Source organism: Phaenicophaeus curvirostris, chromosome 5 (genome assembly GCF_032191515.1).
Source record: "Phaenicophaeus curvirostris isolate KB17595 chromosome 5, BPBGC_Pcur_1.0, whole genome shotgun sequence".
NCBI classification, from domain to species: domain Eukaryota; kingdom Metazoa; phylum Chordata; class Aves; order Cuculiformes; family Cuculidae; genus Phaenicophaeus; species Phaenicophaeus curvirostris.
Window position 1 is genome coordinate 52,663,548 of NC_091396.1, and position 23,644 is coordinate 52,687,191.

General features: G+C 39.3%; 1 protein-coding gene across 16 annotated transcripts in view; it reads left to right on the top strand.

Moving 5' to 3' along the window:
* Positions 1 to 435: 435 nt before the first annotated feature.
* The window catches only part of UNC79 (unc-79 homolog, NALCN channel complex subunit), a 116,973-nt gene continuing 93,764 nt past the window's right edge, over positions 436 to 23,644 (top strand). For 12 of the 16 annotated variants that reach the window (XM_069858671.1, XM_069858670.1, XM_069858674.1 and 9 more), the window contains exons 1-9: positions 436 to 479; positions 4,393 to 4,513; positions 10,971 to 11,275; positions 14,672 to 14,842; positions 17,727 to 17,819; positions 19,102 to 19,157; positions 19,781 to 19,910; positions 21,373 to 21,437; positions 23,215 to 23,303. In XM_069858671.1, the coding sequence (XP_069714772.1) occupies positions 458 to 479; positions 4,393 to 4,513; positions 10,971 to 11,275; positions 14,672 to 14,842; positions 17,727 to 17,819; positions 19,102 to 19,157; positions 19,781 to 19,910; positions 21,373 to 21,437; positions 23,215 to 23,303 (1,052 nt within the window). In that variant the 5' untranslated portion in view covers positions 436 to 457. Of the gene's footprint in view, positions 480 to 1,121; positions 1,638 to 4,392; positions 4,514 to 10,970; positions 11,276 to 14,671; positions 14,843 to 17,726; positions 17,820 to 19,101; positions 19,158 to 19,780; positions 19,911 to 21,372; positions 21,438 to 23,214; positions 23,304 to 23,644 lie in introns of those variants that run through there. The other 4 variants (XM_069858677.1, XM_069858682.1, XM_069858678.1 and 1 more) reach the window with 4 other exon arrangements.

A 23,644-nucleotide genomic window follows, 5' to 3' on the forward strand; every position in this document is an offset into this window, starting at 1 on the left:
TGTGAAGAATTTTTTCCTAATGTCCAGCCTAAACCTCCCCTGGTGGAGCTTGAGGCCATTCCCTCTTGTCCTGTCCCCTGTCACTTGGGAGAAGAGGCCAGCACCCTCCTCTCTACACCCTCCTTTCAGGTAGTTGTAGAGAGCAATGAGGTCTCCCCTCAGCCAACTCTTCTCCAGGCTAAACAACCCCAGCTCTCTCAGCCGCTCCTCGTAAGACCTGCTCTCCAGCCCCCTCACCAGCTTCGTTGCTTTTCTCTGGACTCGCTCCAGAGCCTCAACATCCTTCTTGTGGTGAGGGGCCCAGAACTGAACACAGGATTCAAGGAGCGGTCTCACCAGTGCTGAGTGAGGCGCGCGGCCCCTTTAAGAAGCGCGCGGCCCCTTTAAGAAGCGCGCGGCCCCTTTAAGAGGCGCGCGGCCCGCCCCGCCCCGCGGCTCCGGCGGCCCGGGTAGCGCCATGTCCACCAAGGCGGAGCAGTGTGAGTGGGGCCGGGGGTGCGCGGGGGGCATCCCTGGGGATGGGGGGTAGGGAAAAGTCGGGAGGGGGAAGAGTTAGATGAGACGCACGGAAGGAATTTGTTGGCGCTGAGGGCGGGGAGGCGCTGGCAGAGGCGGCCCGGGGCGCTGTGGCTGCCCCCTCCCCGCGGTGCCCGGGGCCGGGCTGGATGGGGCTGTTACCCGCCTGCCCCGGCGGGAGGTGCCCCTGCCCGTCGCCGCGGGGTGGGAGCTCCATGGGTTTTAAGGCCCCTTCCAGCTCAAACCCTTCTGTGATGCTGTATGTGCTAGTGCTGTACTGATCTGAGGAAAAGAACGTTACTGGGTTTGCTGCTTATTAACCGTGATGAATGATGTTGCTGTTAAAATATTACGTGGATGCTAATTTATTGCTGCAGGGATGTGCTTCTGCACTCGCCAGTACAGACACAATGTTTTGACTGCACGACAGCCCTGAAGTGTGCAATGTTTGGATTTGTCCTCTTCTGTTACTTCTGCCTTCCCCACCTGAGCTGTGTAATCGTTTCTTCTTTCATGTGATACCTATACAATAATTATGGATCTTTCCCAGTGACGTATGGAAGAATTTCTGCCGCTTTTTGTCCCCACGCTACCTTTGGCATTTTTGTTCTTTTCTCTTCTGCCTTCTCTGTTCCTTCATTCCTAATGCTTTTGGTCTGCTCTGTTTGAGCTTCTCTTTCGTATTTTCTCCTTGGCTGTTTTTAGCTTTATATCCCCTTATACTGTTCAAGACACTGCAACTTGCCCTGCCGTCTCCTTGTTGCTGTCTATTTTAAGGTGTACTTGGGGTCCAGGTTTCAGATCTTTCTGCCTCCCATGTTCTTTCTCACGGTGCTCCAGGTAGAGTGTTTGCTTAATGGACGTATCGTCTGCATTCTAACCTGCTGAATGTATTTTATTTACCAAGGCTGCTTCCCCTACTAGTTCTTAGAGCATTACCAAATGTCTTTGTCTTTACGTAACAAGATTCTCTCACCTGCAATTTTTTACAAATGGAGATGGATTTCATCAAGGACTAAATTGATGTACATACATCACTATCAGGCAAACCTTCAGACCCGAGCTGTTGCTGTTGTTGCTGCTGCCCTCACTGACTGGCGGGCAGGAACCAGAATGTCTTGGTAAGGAGTCAAGTCGCAAGTTAGGATGAATCTCAGTTTACCAAGAACAGCAGCAAAACACTAAAAGCAAGGAAACAGACCAACCAGAACAGAAGAGGAGCTGCTCAAAACAAGAATCTGTGGCCACCTCACAGCTCTTTGACAGGTTGTATGAACAACAGGTAAAATGGCAACAATCTGGGAAATGGTCTTGAGAAGCCTCCCAAGCATGTGACTACATGCATCTCGGATCTTGTACCAGCAGTATTGACACAGATTTTCGTCACTTGACTCATCACGGCATGTATGAGGTGTTCATTCTATTGTATTCAAGGAAAATGTGTTCTTTTTCACTTGAAATAGCAGTAACTAGTGTTTAGTTGTGGTAAGTAATGCCCTGGAAATGCCTACTGCCCATTCTGTTCTTCTCCAGGGCACTGCAGAAACCAAGACCTTCTTTGAAGATTCCTAATGGTTTCATTTTTGATTCAGTCAATGCTTACAAGGGGGCTGTCGAGTTCAGTTATGTGTATGTAGGTCCTAGAGAGATACCCAGCAAAGTATACTGGAATAACTTTTTTCCCTTTAATTTTTTTTTTTTTTTTAATGTGATGACCCTATGACAATGGTTATGTACTTCCACAGAGTGGTGTTGCTTGTTGAAGAGTATCTCTGGGTATTCAGAAACCCGTGTCATTCACACACTTATATATGTCTTGAAAGCTGACAAAGGTTTGCTCTTGGCCTTCCCTTCAGAAGGTTCCTTGTGTTCTGGGAGGCTGTGCTGAAATTGCAGTGTTCTGGGAAACAGAACAGAGAGGTGATGTTAAAACCTTTAGCCTAAAGCTGATGTTAATATTTAGGCTTTATAAAGAAGTTTTCTGCTTTGGTATTTTGCCTGGTAAAGTTATGTAACAATGCTGATAAATAGAAATAAATAGATTTCCTTCTTTATTAAAAAGAAAATCAGAATAGTATTCTACATACCCTATACCCTTTGAATCTAAGTGGTCCCGGGGAAGCAGACAGTTCTCTGCAATACATCTAGACCTGAGTTCTGAAATCATCTGTGGCATTTTGTTAATCTGATTCACTTGCAGATATCTGACAGCAAACCATGGCAGCCACAGTAAAGCGTGCGTCTTGCTGTGAGTTGTTCTTTATTGGGCACAGTGAAATGTGGTTGATTTTCTTTGCAAATATGCCTGGCTTCATGCTCACTGTTTTTCCCAACTAGAGAAATTAGCATAGCAAAATACACGTATGAAATAATTCCTTTCTTCATCTAACCTAGTCTTGGTTGGTTTTTACAGGGGTCTTCACTTCAGCTAAAAAAAAAGATTAAAAAAGTGTCTATCTTTAAATAATCTGGTAAATTGACATGTGAATGTGGGAGTAAGACTGCGATACTGGGTAGAAAGAATGAGGCATGACCCAGGGAGGGGAAAACAGGTGTTGGACTGCTAAAATAAGTTTCTGTAACCTGGAGTGAATCGCATCATGCCCAAATGTTACTGCCTTGGTGGTTCAGAATGCTCCTGAAACAGCTGCAGTGAGAGGCACGGAGGCAGGAAGATAGTGGTCTTCGGTTCAGCAGGGGAATTAATTGTGTTTATTCTTTAATAAATGCCATTTGACAACAAGAATACAACAAAATACTGACTAGTTGTTCGTTTAGGAAGCATGGTTTATCTTACACGCTGAAGGAGCCCTGTAGGGGAACAAATATACCTTAGTGTAGTGAAAGACTGTCACAATCCATATGCTGAAGGACTGAAGTCATTCAGCAGCATCTCCACTTTTAACCGCTGCTTACACAGTCTTGGTGCACTTAAAACATGATTAAAGAGTTGTCAGCCAGCTCTGCTTTCATTGAGGCTGTTTCTGTGCAGAGTGATGCCGTGAACAACTGCTGAGCAGTGTAGCTGGAAGCGCAGTTGCGCTGATGCAGCCTTCTGCCACAGCCAGCGCACGCAGTTTCTCAGCAGAGTTGATTAGCCTGAGCAGAGCAAAAAAAGAGCTGAGTGTGCTCAGGTGTCTCTGCATGAGACTGCATTGTGCCATACAGGCACTGTAAGGCATTGCAGCTATGGTTGAGTAATAACCTTTTTTTCCAATACTGGACAAGGATCTCTGTTAGAAAATAAACCTGCTGTTTTTCTAAAACAACAACAAGAAAATGGTTTTAGAAAAGATCTAGTGCTCTTACTACTCCTTGAAATCCCCTCACCTCCTTGATCAGATTTCCTCAGACACTTAAATAAACAGCACAGGTCCTTTCATATCTGTAGTTCATTGAATAAAGTAAATGTATGGCCTAGAGTAAATCATATAAGCTCTCTCTGTCTTCGCTTATATCTCTGCTTTGGCTGTAGGAATATTTATCAGTCTCACATGAACCTCCTGTGATCCAATGACTCATTCATTTTAAATGAATCTTGAGACCCTTGCAGACATAGTAGTAGTGCAGGGTGGTTTGGGGTTGGTTTTTTTTTTTTGTTTGTTAATCGGTGTGTTGTTTTTACAATTTGCTAGCACTGAGTCAGTCTAGTAGAGATGCAGGCATTCACTTCTGTTCCTTCCCCTTGGCACTCTTGTACTGGTGTGAGATTTATTCACTTAAAATAGGAAGAACGTAGGGACTTCTATGATTTTTACAGTTTAGTTCTTAAATAAGAAAAAAAGTCAGAAGTGGTAGGAACAGATGTTATTCTGTCAAAGTCTCCAACAAAACCTAAATGAAAGTTTTTGTGTTTGTTTTTTGTCTTCTATGTAGTTGCTTCCAAAATCCGTTACCTTCAGGAATACCACAACCGGGTTCTCCACAACATTTACCCTGTGCCCTCTGGAACTGACATTGCCAATACTCTGAAATATTTTTCTCAGACGTTATTGAGGTAAGATTTAACTAATGCTCTTGAAGAAAAAAGAGCTAAAGAACTGTAAGGGGTATTGATTGACTTTGAATTGGTTACAATGTTTAATGGGTCAATGCTCAATCAAAAAGAGTCAGAGCATAATTTAAGAAAAGAATGGTATGAATTAATCTCTTCAGTGGCTGTTGCCCAATTTGCCCAGTTGAGCTGCTTATTAAGGAGCTGATTCTAAAATAAACTTGATTACACATTTGCTTGGCCCTCCTAAGACTTAGCTGACTGTGTAAATATGTTGAACTTGTGAAGAAAGGAGTTTGTGACCTGTAGGTATATGTATACATGACCTCTTTGACAGTCCTGGTGCCTCAGGATCCTAAAGTGATGAGCCAGACGACCAGAACTAGGTTCTCACTGTGCCATGGTTCAGCTGGTTCAGATGTCACATTTGGGTTCTGGTTCAGTCCCTTGTAACAATACAAGTAGACATGAAGTTTGTCTACAGATTTGGGTTTGGAAGGCAACAGTAGGTCAGGATTGTCATGACATGGGGGTTTGATTTAGTCCAATATTTAGTAATTATCACAGAATGATTGGGGTTAGAAGGGACCTCTGAAGATCTGCCAGTCCAACTGCTCTGCTAAAGCAGGTTCACCTACAGCAGGTTGCACAGGAATGCATGAGGTGGATTTTGAATGTCACCGGAGAAGGAGACTCCACAACCTCTTTGGGCAGCCTGTTCCAATGCTTCATTGCTCTCGCAGTAAGGGAGTTTTCCCTTATGTTCAAGTGGAACTTCCTGTGTTCCAGTTTGCCCGTTGCCCCTTGTCCTGTTGCTGTGCACCACTGAAAAGTGTCTGGCCCCATCCTCTTGATACCAGTCCTTTGGATAGCATTGATAAGATCCCCTCTCAGTCTTCTCTTATCCAGGCTAAACAGACCGAGCTCACTCAGCCTCTCCTCATAAAAAAGATGCTCCAGTCCCCTCATCATGCTTGTGGCATTCTGCTGGACTCTTACTAGTGGTTGCATGCATTTCTTGAACTGGGAAGCCTAGACCTGAACAGTACTCCAGATGGGGCCTCAGTAGGGCGGATTAGAGGGGGAGGAGAACCTCCCTTGACCTGCTAGCCACGCTGTTCTTCATGCACCCCAGGATACACTTGGCTTTCTTGGCCACGAGGGCTCATGGCTGGCTCATGGTTAACTTGTTGTCTACCAAGGCTCCTGGTTGCTTCTGCAGAGAGCAGCTTTCCATCAGGTTGGCCCCTAACCTGTACAGGTGCGTGGGGTTGCTCCTCCTGAGTTGCAGGGCTCTACACTTGCCTTTGCTGAACTCACCACCCAACTTTCCAGCCTGTCCACGTCTTGCCAAATGACAGCACAACCTTTCAGTGTATCAGCCGCTCCTCCCAGTTTTGTGTCATCAGCAAAGTTGCTGAGGATACACTCTGTCCCCTCATTCAGGTCATTGATGAATATGTTGAACAAGACTGGGCCCAGTACTGACCCCTGGGAAGTGCTGCTGGCTACAGGCTTCCAACTAGACTCTGCACCACCGATAACCCTCTGGGCTCTGCCAGCCAGTCCTCCATCCATCTCACTGCCTGCTCATTTAACCCACACTTCCTAAGCTGACCTATGAGGATGTTGTGGGAGACAGCATCTAAAGCCCTGCTGAAGTCAAGGTAGACAATATCCACCACTATAGTATAGTATATAGTACCTAAATACCATATCATTACAGAATACATTTTGAATAAGAAATAGTACCTCTTGTCCTGCTAAAACAATATGAAAAATTGTGAGGCTTGATTAGGAATGACATGCATTCCACAGTGCTACCTGGTGGATTAATATTTTCAAACACTTTTTAAAATGGCTTTCAACATTGAAAAGGTGGTTTTTGTCTACCTAGGTTTTGGCTAGTGCTAGTTTTCACATCCAGCAAAATGCAGTTAAAGGTTGCATTTCTATGGATAGCTTCCTGATTTATACTTGGAAAGACTCCCTGCTGTCAGAAGCTAGTTTGGAAATAGAGCTATTTTCCTTATTTGGTGAGGAAACATTTACAAAATATAATTAACACAAATATTTCTACTCATGCCCCTATGATGTGCACAAGTTGAGAAGCAAGAGTTTAAACCTTAAAGAATTCATGTTCATTCTAACATGAATTTAGAGCACATGGGATGTATCAAAAATCTGTTTATGAAGAAAGATATGTAGGCAGAAATAGTTATTAGTGGAACACTTGTTCACTGACAACTGGTTCACTCTTTTCACTGAAAAGCCTCCTTTCAACTTCTGAAAATTTCAAGAGTAGAATGGCTTAACCACTATGAAATTTCGGAATGTTAAACTTACGGCAACCAGTAGGGCTACCTATTTATTTATTTATTTATTATACAGCTGATGTGTCCTGTATGGCAAGTTCTTCGCACTCCATGAGCAGTGATGTTTCAAGGCTTACTAGTAAAGCTTCGTAATTAGGAACTTTGAGAGCAGATCAGAAATCAGGGCAGCAATTGAACAATTGAGCAACTCCATTTCCTTATTTCACCTTCAGAATGGGACTGAACCAAAATCCTGCTGTTGATAATCTTGAACCTCATGGGACAGAACTGATAGTCATATCTGATAAGCAGGTCTATGCAAATGGCTTTGTCCATCTGGGATGTGATCAGCCTCAGAGCTAAAAGGGCACCAGAAACTGAAGCCAGGGATTGGACCTAAATTTAGGTGAGCTTTTCATACTTGGCAAGGACAAATCCACATTCTAAATCCATATAAACGGGGAATTTGAAATGTGGGTCAAAGCCCAAGTGCTTTGGTTGAACCAATGTAAGTTTATATACTTGCTGATACTAAGAAAGAAGCTGGATAAAAAAGCAAAACAAAACACACTCTGTTTTTAGTGTGGCAGATGGGAAGAAGGAAACTCCCACCCACGGTGAGCTGATCTCTGCATGATTTACCCTGAAACTGAACAAACTGGTTAGGAACCTTTCTGAAGAGCATGTTCAGAAAATTCTTTGAATATTCTGCATGCTGAGCCTTTTTTCTGCCTCCTACACTGAGACTCCGTTGTGCAAGGTTTAAGCATCAATGGTAGCAGTACATGGTTAAGAATAATCTTTCTAGCTTGAGACAGAGCATATGCAATGAGTTTAGGCTGCTAAGAGAATACTTATCAAACGATAATAAAACTGCCCATTGATTTCTGGATATTTTGGGTCTGGTCTTCAGATTGTTTGTGATCATCCACTGTTTTAGAATAAATTTGAAAAATATTTCCCAGTTTGATGTGTACTCTCTTTGCAGCTGATTATTTTTTAGGACAAACATTTCTTGATGAAGATAGGAAGAAATAATGGAGGAATAGTTATTAGTCAGAGAAATTGGGTTTTACAGGTGTAACTTTTACTGCTTATTATACTTCTTATTGTCTATGTTACGGACACATTGTGTTCTTTTCAGTGAGGCATGCCCACTGGTTCGGATCACGTTCATATCTGGTGTCATTCTCCTAGCTATAGTTGGATTGCACAAGGGGTTAACTCGCTCCTTTACTCTGTACATACAAGTCCAGGGTTGGGGGGGAACAGACGTGGAATGGCTGAAAAAAATTAAATTCCTTATTTCTATGAACAAGCATCACATAAAATCACCATACACAATGCATAGCACATTGATTCATTTAGTTCTTCCTTAGTTTTCTCTTTGGGCAAAAGCATTTCTTTACATTACAGCATGAATTTGTTTCATGCCCTGCTCATTTTCAGTGTTTTCTCCCTCATTTGAGGAATGATCTAAGGCTTAATAAACATCTTACAGAACAGTTCATTCTTTTACATCTTCTTAGTGAAAATTCTCCCTATGTATTTCTAAGTGAAGTGTTTTATATAAGGAGTAGTTCTAAATGCCCAGTGGCTAATTAACAGCCAAGCTTGGTTTGCTGCCTTGGCAAGATGCCATCCTCTTGTAAGCATTTTAGGAAACCTTTCCTGGAAGGCTGTAATTTTGCAATAGATTTGCAACAAAGATGTACAAATCATGAAACGTGTCCCAGAAGCTTTGTCAGTTGTCATGGAACAAGTTCAGTATAGAGTTGTGATCTGCAGACACACCAAGTTCACAGAATATAAAGAGGAGCAAACTGCAATTGTATCTTAGTCTTAGGGGACTTCCTAGATTTTCAGTTTTGAGTCTTCTGTTTATTGCTTTTAAAACCTATGGGTCAGGCAAAAGTCTGGGTCTGAAAGTTTATTTTTTCCCTAAATTTGGCATAGTTGCAGCTGGAATTTAAACGCTGTTCTGTTGCTGTTCCTGAAGTGAATAGAAGGTATGCTTTGGCCTCTAATCGATAGATGGACCACAGCTACGTGTTAAAAGGAAGGGAAGTCTGTAGTATAAGCTCTCCATCACTACCTTACACTTTCTAAAGCAAGGATTGATTAATACAGTAATACACTTTCTGGAAATAAATGTGCTTGAGGTGATGTGTTGCAAGGAAAGGGATGGGTAATTGGTGTCATCCTTTTGTAGACAGGGAAGGAACATAATTTAGTACCTTCTTATCTGTAAACAGCTGCAAAGTTCAGCAAATGAACATCAAGCAAATTAAAAGGAATCAGCACTCTGATCATCTGTTTTTGAAGTCATACTTAGACCATAGGTGATTTTCTGATATTTCATAAACAGTGTCGTGACAGTCACCACGTTTCTTGTACTGGACATTGGGTAACAGAAGCCAAAATAATCTGCCAAATACGTAAGGCACAATAAAAATGGAAAAAAGAATATCTACTTTCTTAAAATATATAATGTGTCTGTCATCTCTGACTGCAAGTGTGGTGTGGTAGTAGCTACTTGGCATAGGAATATACTTGTAAAAGTGTTTTATGTATGTGAGAAATGAATGACACCTTCTCTTATAAGCACCTTAGCAAGAGTATAGCATCTGTAAATTGTTGAATTGCCTTGTGAGATAAGATACATCCTTGCTAAGGTGTTTATATGATAGGGGTCTTGGTACTGTTAAAGAGGACTGAGGTTTCCAGAAGTGTTCCCTCTTGATATAACTCTGCTTTTCATTAGTCAGTGGAAACTTTATTGCCACTGGCTTGTCTCTTTTATCACTGACCTTGGTAACAGAGTTAAACCAACAGCAACTGCTTTTGGAAATTCCAACCACTGAGAGGTGCAAAACGTGCTTTTTTTTTAAAAAAAAAAAAAGTAGGTTTTTTTTTAAAAAAAAAGCATTGTGTGTGGTTTACTGTATTTTAAAGTTGTATTACATTTTTATAGGCACATATGGAGATTATGAACCCTATAGTTGCTTGATAACTAAAACATTACGCTGTTTAAAGTGACAATTATTTTTATTTAAAATAGTGGGGTTTGTTTCTTTTTAAATAGAATTAGATTAGCATGTTTACAGTATTCTTAAAATGACATAAAAAGCTGGTTGACGTATAGCTTCTATTTTGACTCCCACTAAATCCTTTTCATTTTTTGAAATTATCTCTCCTTTAGTTTATAGTGAGTTTTGTTGAATAATAACGTAAGTAACGGCAGGAATGTATGGTAACATACTGTCTGATCTGCAGTTACATAATTGGTTTTGCTTGCTTAGCCCTTAGATTTTTTTAAGGTAACTATTTACCCAAGGAGTGTTTGTATTCATGAAGTAAAATGTTTCTTCCCTAAACATGGGCAAAATTAAAAACACACATAAACAACCATTATCATTAGCTCACAAACATATGCTAAAGACCATCTACTATATCTTATTTTATAACTTTTCCAGATGTAGTTTAGTTAACATTTTAGAAATATTATATTATTTCTAAATCCATGTGCCTGTTTAAACTTCATTATCTCAAATGATACTGAATGAGTGGTCATGAAACAGTATCATAAAATACATACAGACATTATTTTAATGCAATAAACATGTGATTTTTAAGACTATCTTAACAAACACACATGTTTATTCTTTGCTAAACATGTTTCTGCAAGTGCCACACCTATATTTTGCATGTTTTCAGTCAGTTGGTTGAAACGATAATGGAGAGGGGAGGGAATCTCTGAAAACCCTCAAAATCTTGGAGCAAAATGCCAGCCTATTTTGACACAGCTGTTTCTCCATAGCAAACATCTTTAATTCTCAGAATTTTTCTTAACTGTGAAACATGGGTAGGGCACTGAAACATGCATTTTTATATTTTTGCTCCTTATGAACCAGATAACACATGAGATGCAATGAAATTTTCCTAGATGTCAATTTTTAATTCTCCTGTCTTGAGGCATGACAGTGAATTGTTGCTAGATTTGTAGACACACTGATTTTGGTAGTGATTGCATCTTATGTGGGATGTATCTGGTGTTTTATTATTTGTTTTATAGTGTCATTTCAATGTAATGTGCTGTTCTTTGTGTCTTTGTTGTCTCTTTTTTTTCTTTGTCCCCCCCACAGCATTTTGTCCCGCACAGGGAAGAAGGAGAATCAAGATGCCTCCAATTTGACAGTGCCCATGACCATGTGTCTTTTTCCTGTGCCATTCCCACTCACCCCATCTCTAAGACCACAGGTCAGTTCCATCAACCCTACTGTTACTCGCTCCCTCCTTTACAGCGTCCTGCGAGATGCTCCATCTGAACGTGGCCAGCAAAGTCGTGATGCTCAGTTATCAGACTACCCATCTTTGGACTATCAAGGACTTTACGTGACACTGGTGACACTGCTGGATCTAGTTCCCTTACTGCAACATGGTCAACATGGTAAGCAGGCCCTTGAACCCTTCCAGTGCGCTTAACTTCAGTGCTGTGAATCCATGAGTGATGCATAAATGCAGTAGAAGAGATGGGCCTAAACTGACCTGGATCTGGATTTCAAATCTACTGCGATGTGTTGATATCAAGTGTTTGGTTTGACTTTCTTAAATAAAAGATTTTTTTCGCTAACTGTGGATTTGGGTTTCAATTATTAGGTTGTCTGATTTTTAGTTGATACACTGGTGATATGTAACTAAATACCATTATATGTAACAAAAGTAATGCAAGTGGGAGTAAAAAACCCCTGGATTTTGAATTTGAATCTGCTGAGGTATCTTCACACTGGTCTTTTTGAGGTGGCTCTCTTAAAAAGGCACAAATTACCTGCAAATGTATATCTGGCCTATAATGAATATGCAGATTGAGTGTTTTGGTGAAGGTCCATCTCTAAACAGAACTTTGTGTACATTTAATTGAAGAAAAATCATGGTAATGGTGATGTTTCTGGGTAAAAGACAGCAATATCTCTATCTGACTTATGGCAAAGCTCTATTTTCTTATGGTCTGAATTAGTTAATCATAAGTTAATCACAATAATTTTTTGTAACTATGTATGTATATTATTTTCCCTCTAGTTCTGCATGTCTGGCTTGTGTGTCTGTGGCTTTCCATACTGGGGTTCAGGAGCCCAGGATTCTCTCTATGTTACATAAGCTAAATATTAATTTTCACCATGGTATCAGTATGGGAAGAGTGTTGTCATTTCTGATATATTGCTGACTTTCTATAGGTGGAAAGTTACATCTGTTAAATACTGAATTCTTTTGAGTTGTCCACAGCATGTTTTGAATCAAAGACTACTGCACTAGGAGGGTGGTACAATCTTGCAAGAAGTGGGACTCCTGGCAAAGTGTAGACTTATCAGCTTAACTTCAGTTTCTAGAAAGTGTGCAGTTAATTATCAGAACAGTCTTTTTCCTAAACAGATGACATGGTGATAATTAATGACCAATGGAGACCTGTGAAAAATAAATAACATTGAGCAAACATAATTTCTGTTTATGGCAACACTATGGCTCTCCTGGTGGAGTTTTCCTGTCCTTAGTCAGGCTGTTGCTGTGTCACTTGACATCCTGATAGACAGTCTGGGACACATGATGCCCGTTTGAGTAGCATCACTTCAGGAGTAATTACTGGTGCCTTTTGTCAGCTGGAGGGGTATACCAAGGGGGAATCTTACAACAGTCTGTGCTGGGTCTCGTGTCGCTAGTGACTTGTCTGATAGAAATTTTTTTTATTTGTCTGATAGAAATGAGAGAGCGCTTTGGTTTGCAGGGGTTATCAAGATGGCAAATAGCATGTCCTTTGTGTGAAAAATATCCAAATCAAAACAATCTTGGCAAATGACCTTCTGTTTTGATGCATCTTCAAAGGAGAAATGTGAATACTATATTTAAAAAGGAGAAATCAAAGGCGGAAATGAAATGGAGGAAATACTAGCTTGAAAGACATACTGAAGAGCTCCGAGTGTTATAGTAGATCAGAGGCAGACCACAGCTCACCAATATATTAATAATATTCTAGCAATATTTAAATAGGTATGAAACACCCAAAGCCTCTTGTTTATCATTCTAACATCTCTAGCAATGCCTTAACTACGGTAAAATTTTCAGATTTGTCCATCTGACTTCAAAGAAGACATAGACCATTTGGGAGGAGAAACAAAAATGATTTGAGGTCTAGAAAATGTGAACAGTGAGGAAAAATTGAAAGAACTTGCTTTGTCTAGCTTAGAAAAGTGGAAGGGAGACATAATTACAGTATACAAATAAGTAAAGGTTTCTGCAAGTAGGAATAAATTGAACCAAATTATTAGTGGTTAATGTTGATCAGGGTAACAGAATCAGGATCAGCTTAAGTTATAGGCTTAAACTGCAGCAATGGAAATATGTTTTAAAAAAGGCCTTTTTAATGATGAAGATGGTTAAGCACTAGGCTGACTTGCCAGGAGGAGTGAACTGTCCTACAGATTTTTAAGAACAGTTTAGATAAATATCTGCCAGGAATATTTTGGTTGACTCATGCTTGAAGCAAGGAGATGTCATTTGCTATTTTCTATGGTTTTATGTGTGGGAAATTAAATTTTGCAGTATGATTTGTTATTTATTTCTCTATCAGCTTAGCATTTGCCTTAAAGAAATATGTATTTTTTTTAAACAGAACAATCAGTGCTGTTTGGGTAAGTACAACTGGTGCACTAGGTAGTCCTGAACTTGAGTCCAGTCAAGTTATAAGGACTCTTAATGCTTAGATAGTAAATACGTATTGCAAGAGAGAAACTCTCTAGTATTAAGGGTCTCAGTAGACCCTTGCATAGAAGATTTGCCAGAACCGCTGAAATGGAGTGCTAATTTTAATTCTTACTATAACTCACAATGTTTACAGCTACAGGTCTCTGGGCACTTTACAGAGGTGTTTCAAATGATCCTAGTTGTACGGATGAGATTGAAGGCCTGTGTATGATATTTAAGGTTACAGAGTGAGTTACAAAAGGAATCACACATCAAAAGGCCTTATGATGTATTGAAATCATCATACAGGTTCGAACTTGGAGTTCATTGAGTTCTGTAACCTTTCTCTGACTGTTATTGTCCCCAGTTCAATTTCTCATTTGAGTGAGGGTTAAAGATGCCACAGTGCCCAGATGCATAATAACCTCTTCCTTCCCTTTGGATCTTGAAATGTTGCGCATTTCTTAAGTATCCCATTCAAAGAGACATAGTATAATTAATAAGAATAAATATGGAAATTCTTGATCAGTATTCCTTTCCTTTTAAGCCTTTGTCATTTTCGGCCTCAGTGCCTTCCCAAGAAACAAGATCCATAGTTTATTCACACGGTGTTTGAAAAATACAGTGATGCTTCCTGTAGTCTCTGTGAGGGGGTACTTTGCACCTCTCTTGAGGATCATTGTGATAGAGATCTTAATTTTCTATGGCTGATAAATACTAGAATGGTTTTTGCAAAAGAAGGCCTTTCAATTCCAAAGTACATATCAAATTTGGATTCTGATAACATCTCTGCTTAAATGCAGGCTATTGTATGTTTATCACTGTATGATCAAAATCAGCACTAATTTTAATCATGATTTTACTAGTTGTAGTATTCATATTCCCTCCAAACTCTAAATAACATTGAACTGCTATTTCTTTCAGCTTTATGAGGGGCTTAAAAATGGTGGTTAAAGACTCCTGTCTACAGCAATTTAACTTTCAAAATTACTTTGAGAGGAAAACCTCAATTTAAATCTAATTGTTTTGTGGTTTTGTAAACTAAAATGTATATAGTCATAATTATTTTTCCATTGTAATGATTCTGTATTTATTTCATTTTATTCAACAGATCTTGGGCAATCAATTTTTTACACTACTACATGCTTACTTCCTTTTCTCAATGATGATATTTTGAGTACTTTACCCTATACAATGATTTCAACACTAGCCACCTTTCCTCCATTTCTGCACAAGGATATTATAGAGTATCTCAGCACATCTTTTCTGCCTATGGCTATATGTAAGTAGAACTCATTCTAGTATTGTTATGTCTTGGAAAATATGCAGTGCTATAATAACATCAGACTGTAGGAGTCAAAGTTTGATCTATTGCAGAATTGTAATGGGACATAATCTACTGTATGTAATATAATTCATGTGGCTATTTTTTAAAACAAAATAATTCCATAATTTTTATTTATTTATTTTGCTCTGTTACTGTGTGAATTCTTCCTTCATTTAAAGGGTGAAATTTACCTTATTTAAGAAATATGTTGTTTTCAGAACTCTAGAACTTTCAGAGCCAGCAGTGGGAGTGCTCCTGAAATGTTAGATGCAATAACAACTTCTGTTAATATTTGCGTCTGGACTAAAGCTGGCAGTACAGGATGACTCTTACCAATGTAATGATGTTGTGATGAATTCTGGTTTTTCTTCCTCCCTCTCTTCTTGGCATTTTCTGTTCTAAGTTCTGTACTAAATGCTGTGCCTGTAATGTCTCCTATCCGTCAGTGTTAAGACTGAATCTGACAGTGTCTACCTTTTTTTCTTCTCTCTTTCTTTTGTTTTCTTCCCCTCCCTGAGGGTGTCATATCATCACATAATTTCATAATCCCTGCGGAGTGTGGATCCTGAGGTGTGCTCTGAATGCTTGTCTATGTACCTGATAAAACGCTTGACGTGATTTCAGTAGTAGTGAGAAATTTAATCAGGTACTGCAGGTGGAAGCATTAGGATCAATATTAAAAGTAATTTTTTACCAACAAGCCTTTTAATGTGTGGGTGAGCAAACAGTAGAATAGTTTGATTGAGAGGTTGCAGATTCTCAGTCCTAGCAGATGCTCGAAACACAACTGCACAAGCTCCTGAGTACCTGCTGTAGTTGGCCTTTCTTTGAGTAGGGCGGGTGGACAAAATGACCTCTAGAGGTCCCTTCTAACAGCAACCATCATGTAATTCTGTGAAACTATCTCCTTATCTGTATTCCAGACCTTTATGGAAAAACACAAACAACTTCTGTATGGAGATTAACACTAATGTCATTTAAGCATGTAGAAGATGCTGTTGGAGCACAGAAAAAAAGCATGGTCTAGTGTTTGGAGATTTTAAGATTTTATGGAAATTTATCACCTACATTTTCTGGCTCTACCACTCAGTGATGTTGGAGAAATCCCTTAACTCTTCTGTACCTCATTTTTTCCATGTAAAATAGCCTTTTGTAAGACATTGCGATTATGTTTTCTCTGTTGCCTTTGACAGGTCTAATAACAGTATTAAAATGAAAACTACTAAGATATATTTGGTACATATGTGCAATGGGTCCTCTTTAAGAACAGGATGTTGCATTAAACTCCCTTTTTCCCGCATTGCTGTTACCTGCTAAAGAATAGCTGATGTAGGTGACTTACTGTGTTCTGTATATCTTCAGATCTGTAAAACTATTTTACAGATCAACTGATTGAGCCAAATCCCTGATTTCCTTAACAGATACTCTTCACCAGCTGCGCTTGGCAGAGGTTGTATCCATTTAGATCAGGGAGCAACCTTTGTTGTACTGCCTTTTTCCTCAGTTTTGGTCAGATCTCTGGATGAAACCAGTCTGCTGCTTTTTAACTTCGGCTTATAGCACTGTGTCCTGCTTTTCTGCTGATGACCGTGTTTTAATTGTCAGGTTAGAGCTGAGTATTTTGCATGCAGATAGATGTTGCTGTAATCATTTGGGGCCTCTTATGTATCTGTGGATGAGATTCAAAAAAGTGTGAATCAAGTGCGCTAAGGAGAGCCGTAGTGATGTTGGGTCATGAGAAGTACCAGACAAAAGAGAGAAATTCTCAATTTTCCCTTCCCTTCTTTTCCGATTGAGTGCTCTTTCAGTGTGTCCTACTCTTTCCCCATTGGGAATGATCTGTCCCTTTACAAGGCAAATACAGAATCTTTCCTTCTGCTAGTGTTCAGATCTGAATTGAATCGGAAAGGAGAATGTGGGAGATTGGAGGGATGAAAGCATCTCACTGGACTGATAGATACAGTTCTGCCTTTCTGTCCCAGGTGCTTAGTTTTTGGGTCCTGGCAGCCAGGCTTGGGAAAGTCCTGTGAATAAGGATGGGGAAGATACATGCCGTATCTCTGTGTAGGACACAGCCTTCAAAGCCATATTGCCATGTTATAGTTTGGCAAATAAACACCTACACCCTGCAAGGTTTTTCCAAATATACTACTTAATAGTAACCACTTGTTAGGAGACCAGAAGGAACTCTAGCCACTTTGTGGGAGGTCAAAGTTACAACAACTTAGCTATACTTTAGTGCTGCTGTTTATCATTATCTTAGCACACAGTTCATGTAACAAGGGGAACTAATTTTTCTGGTGCGTAGTTATTACTTGAATTTATACCATGTGTTCCCTGAGAGGTAATCTGTGCCATGTGCCAACAGCCAGGAGCTGCTACCAGCTCCAGCCCTTCATTGGTATACCTCAAATGAAGACTTTCCATTTTTTTTTTTGCCCTTTACTTCATCCTTACATTTCCTACAATACCAGCCCTCAGTGCATTTGACTATGAAAGTGACATTGTTTTGACCAGTCTCTGGGTTCTGAAGGTAAAGGTCTGAGAATATCACTGCCTGGTTAATGCAGCTCTTAGAATGAGATCTTACCGATCTGGGAAACCTGGTGTGTGTGTTGTGAAGCAATATCATATTCTTAGTCGTCTTTCTTTTCCACTAAGAAAGGACTTTGACCTCCTCCAATATGGAATATTTCTAGTTTTTTAGTTTGTGGTTATTTTTTGTTAAGTTACATGGTACCTTAGGGATTTTATTTGCATCAATTGGAATCAGTTATATGCTTTTCTTATCTACTTTTCCTTGTTATACAATAGTATTTTTTTCCCCCTTTCTTTTAAGTGGGATCCTCAAAAAGAGAAGGTGTTCCAGCACATGTCAATCTGTCTGCATCATCAATGCTAATGATTGCAATGCAGTACACATCAAACCCGGGTATGTGTAAACATGCAACATGGTATCATTCTCTTTTAAACTATAAGTCATGAAATACTGTGTCAGATACAATCAGAAAAGTTCAGATGATGGGGAAAAAACATCTCACCATCCAATACAGGATGAAAAATATGTGGTTTTAGTCAATACTAGAATTTATAAGCATCATGCTTGAAATAATCGTGTAGATAAGGGGTCACATTGTGATGAAGAAATAGGATTTGGCCCGGGGTTGGCGACTCTGATCTACTCTTGTTTGACGTCAGCAAGTAACATCACCGTTGGAGAGAAATCACCACTAACTTTGACCGTAGAAATGCATACTAGTGGTTTGTCCCAACAAGTTCACAACTGATACTACTTTTTAAAGAAGACAAGTAATACTGCCTGCAGGCTCAAGAGAGCTATAGCGAGTTTAAATGTAATTAGAAGTATCTAAATACAAGGCCATTTTCTCTCACTGTGGCACGGTCCCAGTTAAATCTGTGGGATCGCATAACCAAATCAACCCAAAATTTAACCTGAGGCAGCTGTTTCATTTGATGATACTCATCTATCTCCTGTCTTATGTAGATGGGTGGATGGGGGTTGTGTGTAGGAGCCCCATGCTGCAGTATCTGCGTGAGAAGTGTTACATCATGCTGACACAGTTTGCAGTGGGAAATAAAAGCGGCACACTGTTTTTAAAAGCTACTCACACAAGTTTGGTTTTTTCATGAAATGTGCTATTATTTTTTTTTGTGAGTTCCATCTTCCAGCCATCTGCGGAACATGTTGCCCTGTGGTTTTTGGGAAGTCAAGCGTGTAAAGTAGTTCATACAGCACATTTGTTTGATGCAGAGTGGTTCCTATTGCCTTTGTTGATATACATGGGAATAGCGTATTGTTAGATGTGACTTCCAATACTGTCTCAAGATGAATGACAACATACCCACTTACAGCTTTACATTGTGCCAGAGGGACAAAATTTAAGTGAATTAGCAGGTATTCTTAAGCTAGATGGGTTTGAAAAAGATCTCCATTGCTGTGCAAAAAGCTATACTCATAGTAGTTCTTATCTTACTGCATTCCTTGACAGAAACAGGTTACTAATATTTAATTTCTAATCTTTTGTGATGACTCTCAGGGCAGTGATTCTTCAGCAAACCCTTTAAAATAAAAAGCAATTAAATGAGGTATAGAGTTTGGGATGGGCAAAGCAAAGCCAATAAGCTAATTACATCACTTCTGTAACTTGTGTTTCCATTTCAGTATTATGTATATACTTTCTTTTCTCTCTCAGTGTATCACTGCCAATTATTGGAATGCCTCATGAAATATAAGCAAGAAGTGTGGAAAGTAAGTTTATGATCATTTATACTTCATGGAAATGACTGTATGTAGATAGTAACGAGAATTGGCTTCAGAATTGAACTGACCGTGTGCCAAGAGCTTATAAATTATCTTTATATTCAATCTTCCCTCTGGATTATGGAGAGGAAGGTCCCTCTGATTTTTAGTTTACAGAAGCAGCCTTGTGTTTTGTAGAACAGAGCTCCATTTCCTAAATACTATATGGTTGTGGCTCTGATTGACAGGAATTGTAATAACCACTGATCTTCTTATTTCATGTGTTGAACTTTTACCAGGACTGTTTGTTACTGTTGTTTTAGCCTGAATCTGATCTGGATCCATTTTTTTATCTGTATCATGACTCTTCGCTCCATGGCTAGACAGAAGCTTCATTCACTCTGTATGGGGTGGAGTGGTAGCTGTTGGATGCTCTGATCAAACTCAGAAGCCAATTGTGAACATGTTGAAGTTAGTCATCTAATCTACTTGTAAGAGCATGCAAAGGATGTTTGATAGGACATGAAATGTGTATATTTTGTGCGTTCAGGTATCTTTGAACACAAGTGGTATGTATTGGATTGTGTTTTGTTACCTTGCAAAATAAACATTTTGTATGTGTCTTTCCTTAGGATTTGCTGTATGTGATAGCCTATGGACCATCTCAAGTTAAACCTCCAGCAGTACAAATGTTGTTTCACTACTGGCCAAATTTAAAACCCCCTGGGGCCATCAGTGAGTACAGAGGACTGCAGTACACAGGTTTGTGCAGCTGGTTTTGTCTAAGCCAAAATAACTATAAAGGAAATAATCAATAATGTGTTTATGTCACAATTTTACAGTTCTATGATGTATTGAGAATTCTTTTGTTTGATAAATTGGTACTTTCATCAGTATATACAACAACCGTTTCTCTCTATTTTTCAAAAACTATTATGAAAAATAAAAACTGTCATAGTGACTAGTAAATATATTGTGTTGCTCCCAATGCTAACTAATCTAGAACTGGAGAAGAAATAAATACAGTGTTGCAAATGGTCTGTGAAAGGGCCTTCTTAGCCTCACAAGTATTCTGATTTATGTTCCATTCAATTTTTGCTTTGGTTGCTTTTGTTGTGCCAGCTGCTATCACTGCTGCTGTTGCTAAGGCTCCTTATCTAGCTCTTACTGTCAAAAAAAGTCAGGTAATGTCAGGTTTAGTTGGGATAGTGGATAAGTTCTCAAGGTTGTCTGTAGGGTGATAATGAAGGACACAGTCAGCAGTGCAGCTGGAGTTGAGTAGGCGGGTGGTACAAAATGCTTTGTCCACTAAACTCCTCAATGATACTGATGGGATTGTGCTTCTATTGTGGGGGCTATCCAGCAGCAATTCATGACTTGCTTTTCCTGCCAGAATGATATGTTTTAAATAATAAAAACAAAGGATTGGAAGAGACCTTAGAAGAACTCTAAACCAGCACAAGTACATCCTAAATGTTCCTGAGATGTGTTTGTCTGTATTTCCCTTGAAGGCTGATAGATTTTCTTGACTTCTTAAAATATTGTCCTTGTACTGCTTTATTACTTCCTTCATGCAAGCAGGTCTGTAAACTAAGCATGGTATTCTATCTCGAACCATTACTAGCATTGAGTAACCTGGAACAATTTTCCTATATATGTATTTTTTCTGTTAATATGTCCCAGAATGGGATGAGTATTGTCTGCAGTTGCATAGCATTTTGACCTGGGGGACATCCCATATAGCATCCAAGTGATGCCAATTGAACATACCTTTGTTGTTTACTTCTCATCATTATAAACCTAAGGCTCCTTCTTTGGCTGGGTTATTTTTACTTTATCATAGCTGTGCTTTCATTTTGCCTGGAGGTGTTCCTGAATTTACTCAGCTACTCCTATGACCCTGCTTTTGGACTGGTAGGATAATTAATTAATTCATAGTATTGATGATATCAGGAGGGGTCTACAACAGGCATGTCAGCATCTTAGTTTTTCTTTGCTGAGTTCATGGTTCATTTCATAATTATATCCCAAACAGGTCTGTAGACATGTATATTCTAAGTTGTTTATTGTAGTTATTAGGCTTCCTGAGGAATGTTTAGTTCTTCCCTCATATTTGTTTACTACTTAGTACAAGAAAATCTTGTTCTCAGTTGATACCGCTAGGCACAAAGAATACAAATGTATTTTTTCCATTTATTAATCAGCTGCGTGTTTGATTTTGCAGCTTGGAATCCTATTCATTGCCAGCACATTGAATGCCATAATGCGATTAACAAACCAGCTGTGAAGGTACTGCTATTTCTTCAGTGGTCAAACCCAACTGTCATGGGATGGGAAGTTGCACTTTGACTCCAGTCTTATGCTCTAGTTGTGTGCAGGTGACCAAGGGCAGGAGCTAAGGGAACAGCAAAGCCTGCTGAGACGAAGCAGGCCAGAACTTTGTAAATGTTGAGGTATTTCCTCCAGCTACTGTGGGCCAAATTTTGATATTGAACATGAGGATGGTTGCAGAGCACATTATAAAACTCTAAGCAGGGTCCTGGCTAATCCATGTAAATATTTTCATGAGTGGTTATGAGTATAAATATGTGCATAAATATTACTGTATACTTGGGAAATATTATGTCAATTACATAGGTGCATGTTTACCTTGGTATCTTGACTGAGATTATACAATGCACCTACTCTGGTTGTGATCCTTTGCTTGGAGTGTGTCTCAAAGGAAATAGCAACAAAGCTTTATTTACCTCCCTTAAAATTGGGCTGTAGAAGAGGTAGGTATTAACTTTCCTGTTTGCAAGCAAGAAAACAAAAATTAGAATTGCTTGACCAGGATCATAGTGCAATTTGATGGCAGAGGCAAGAACAGCATCCCAAGTCCAGAGCATACTACAGTTAACGGTACTAATTAATTAATCTGTATCTAGTAAAACATGTACATCCAACCAATTTTCCTGGCATCATGTCATATACTAACAAAATTACATTAATTAAAAAGTTCTTCAGTGACCCTTTTCTACAGGCTACGATACTTATAGGGCATAATGGTGACACTTATCTCACTAGTTTTACGAGGGACTGCATTCACACCGACTCCAATTATTCTCTACAATCCTCCTTCATAGGAAAAAAAGCTGGAAGGTGTCACTTCATGTTCTTGTGATCACTGATTTCAGACTAATCACTGAACAGAGTGAAATAGCAATGCAATTTACACTTCCAATCTTTGCAGATGAAATACCTGAATATTTTTGAATGATCTCTTAGCTTAACTTTGACAGAACTAGTCTTGATCAGACATAATTCAGAAAAATGCAGCCTGCTGTCTCTCGGATAGATGAATGTAAATTAACAAAGATGAGAAACAGTTGAAAAGGCATTTGCCTTTATTAGTAAGATCTTGCTCTGGAATAAGAAACATTTTGATGCAAGTGCTTAGATGTTGTGTATACGTACTGCTGTTCAGCTTTTCCTGCAATAGTACAAAATGCTTGTACAAATTTGCATGTAACTGGCTAATGTGAAAGGATAAAAGATAATGCGAGACAAAGTTTGGATCAATGCTGCCAAGGGAACTGTGAGTTCCTAGTCTTCATTCAGTCACTGGAATTTTGTGCCGTATAGTTAGTAACTATGATGACTGAAAATGCAGTTTTGCTGAAAGAGGTGTTATTGAGAGAGGAAAAAGCTAGACTTCAACACTACCTTGACCTAAGCAATAGGTTATCTACATGACTGTCTCTTTGGAAAAAATACAGTCTGTGATGACTATGCGATGTAAATGTGTGACAAAAAATATACTTGTCTTTCCGAGAATAATACTGGTACTGAAATGTATCCTGTTCTCTTCCCACAGGCTCTCATTTTCAGTTGCACACCTCTCTTTGTCAGAAATAATTTGACATCCTATACTGCCAGCTGCTCTGTACCTTCTTTCAGAATACTAAATGCTCTAAACACATACCAAAGCTGTGTTGTACGCTATGTCCTAGCATTGATGTGTTGAACTTTCTGGGTGAACTTCAGTGAAAAGATGTGTTAATTCTTTTCCTTCTTTGTGTTTCAGATGTGCATTGACCCATCCTTGTCTGTGGCTTTGGGTGATAAGCCACCTCCTCTATATCTTTGTGAAGAATGCAGCCAAAGAATTGCAGGGTAGGTAAACTAAGAGCTGGAAAATTACCTAGTATAGTCAGACTCCAGAGTTCAGAACTCTGAAATTATGCTTGATTTCAATATGATTAGCATATAATTTATATAGATAACCCTATTGAAATATATGGAGCACACTGACACTCAGTATGAATAGGGATTACAGAATCTTGCCCCACACGATCAGCATTTGCATCTAGCTTCAACAGTAGTGAGTTTTAAAGTTAAAATCTCTGAATACACACATAGGGATGTTTTGACTTTTGATAGGGGAACCTTTGTTAATGTACAAACTTTTGCTTATGAACCATTTTCTCCTCATCCTCTAGTTGTCAATAAAAGCA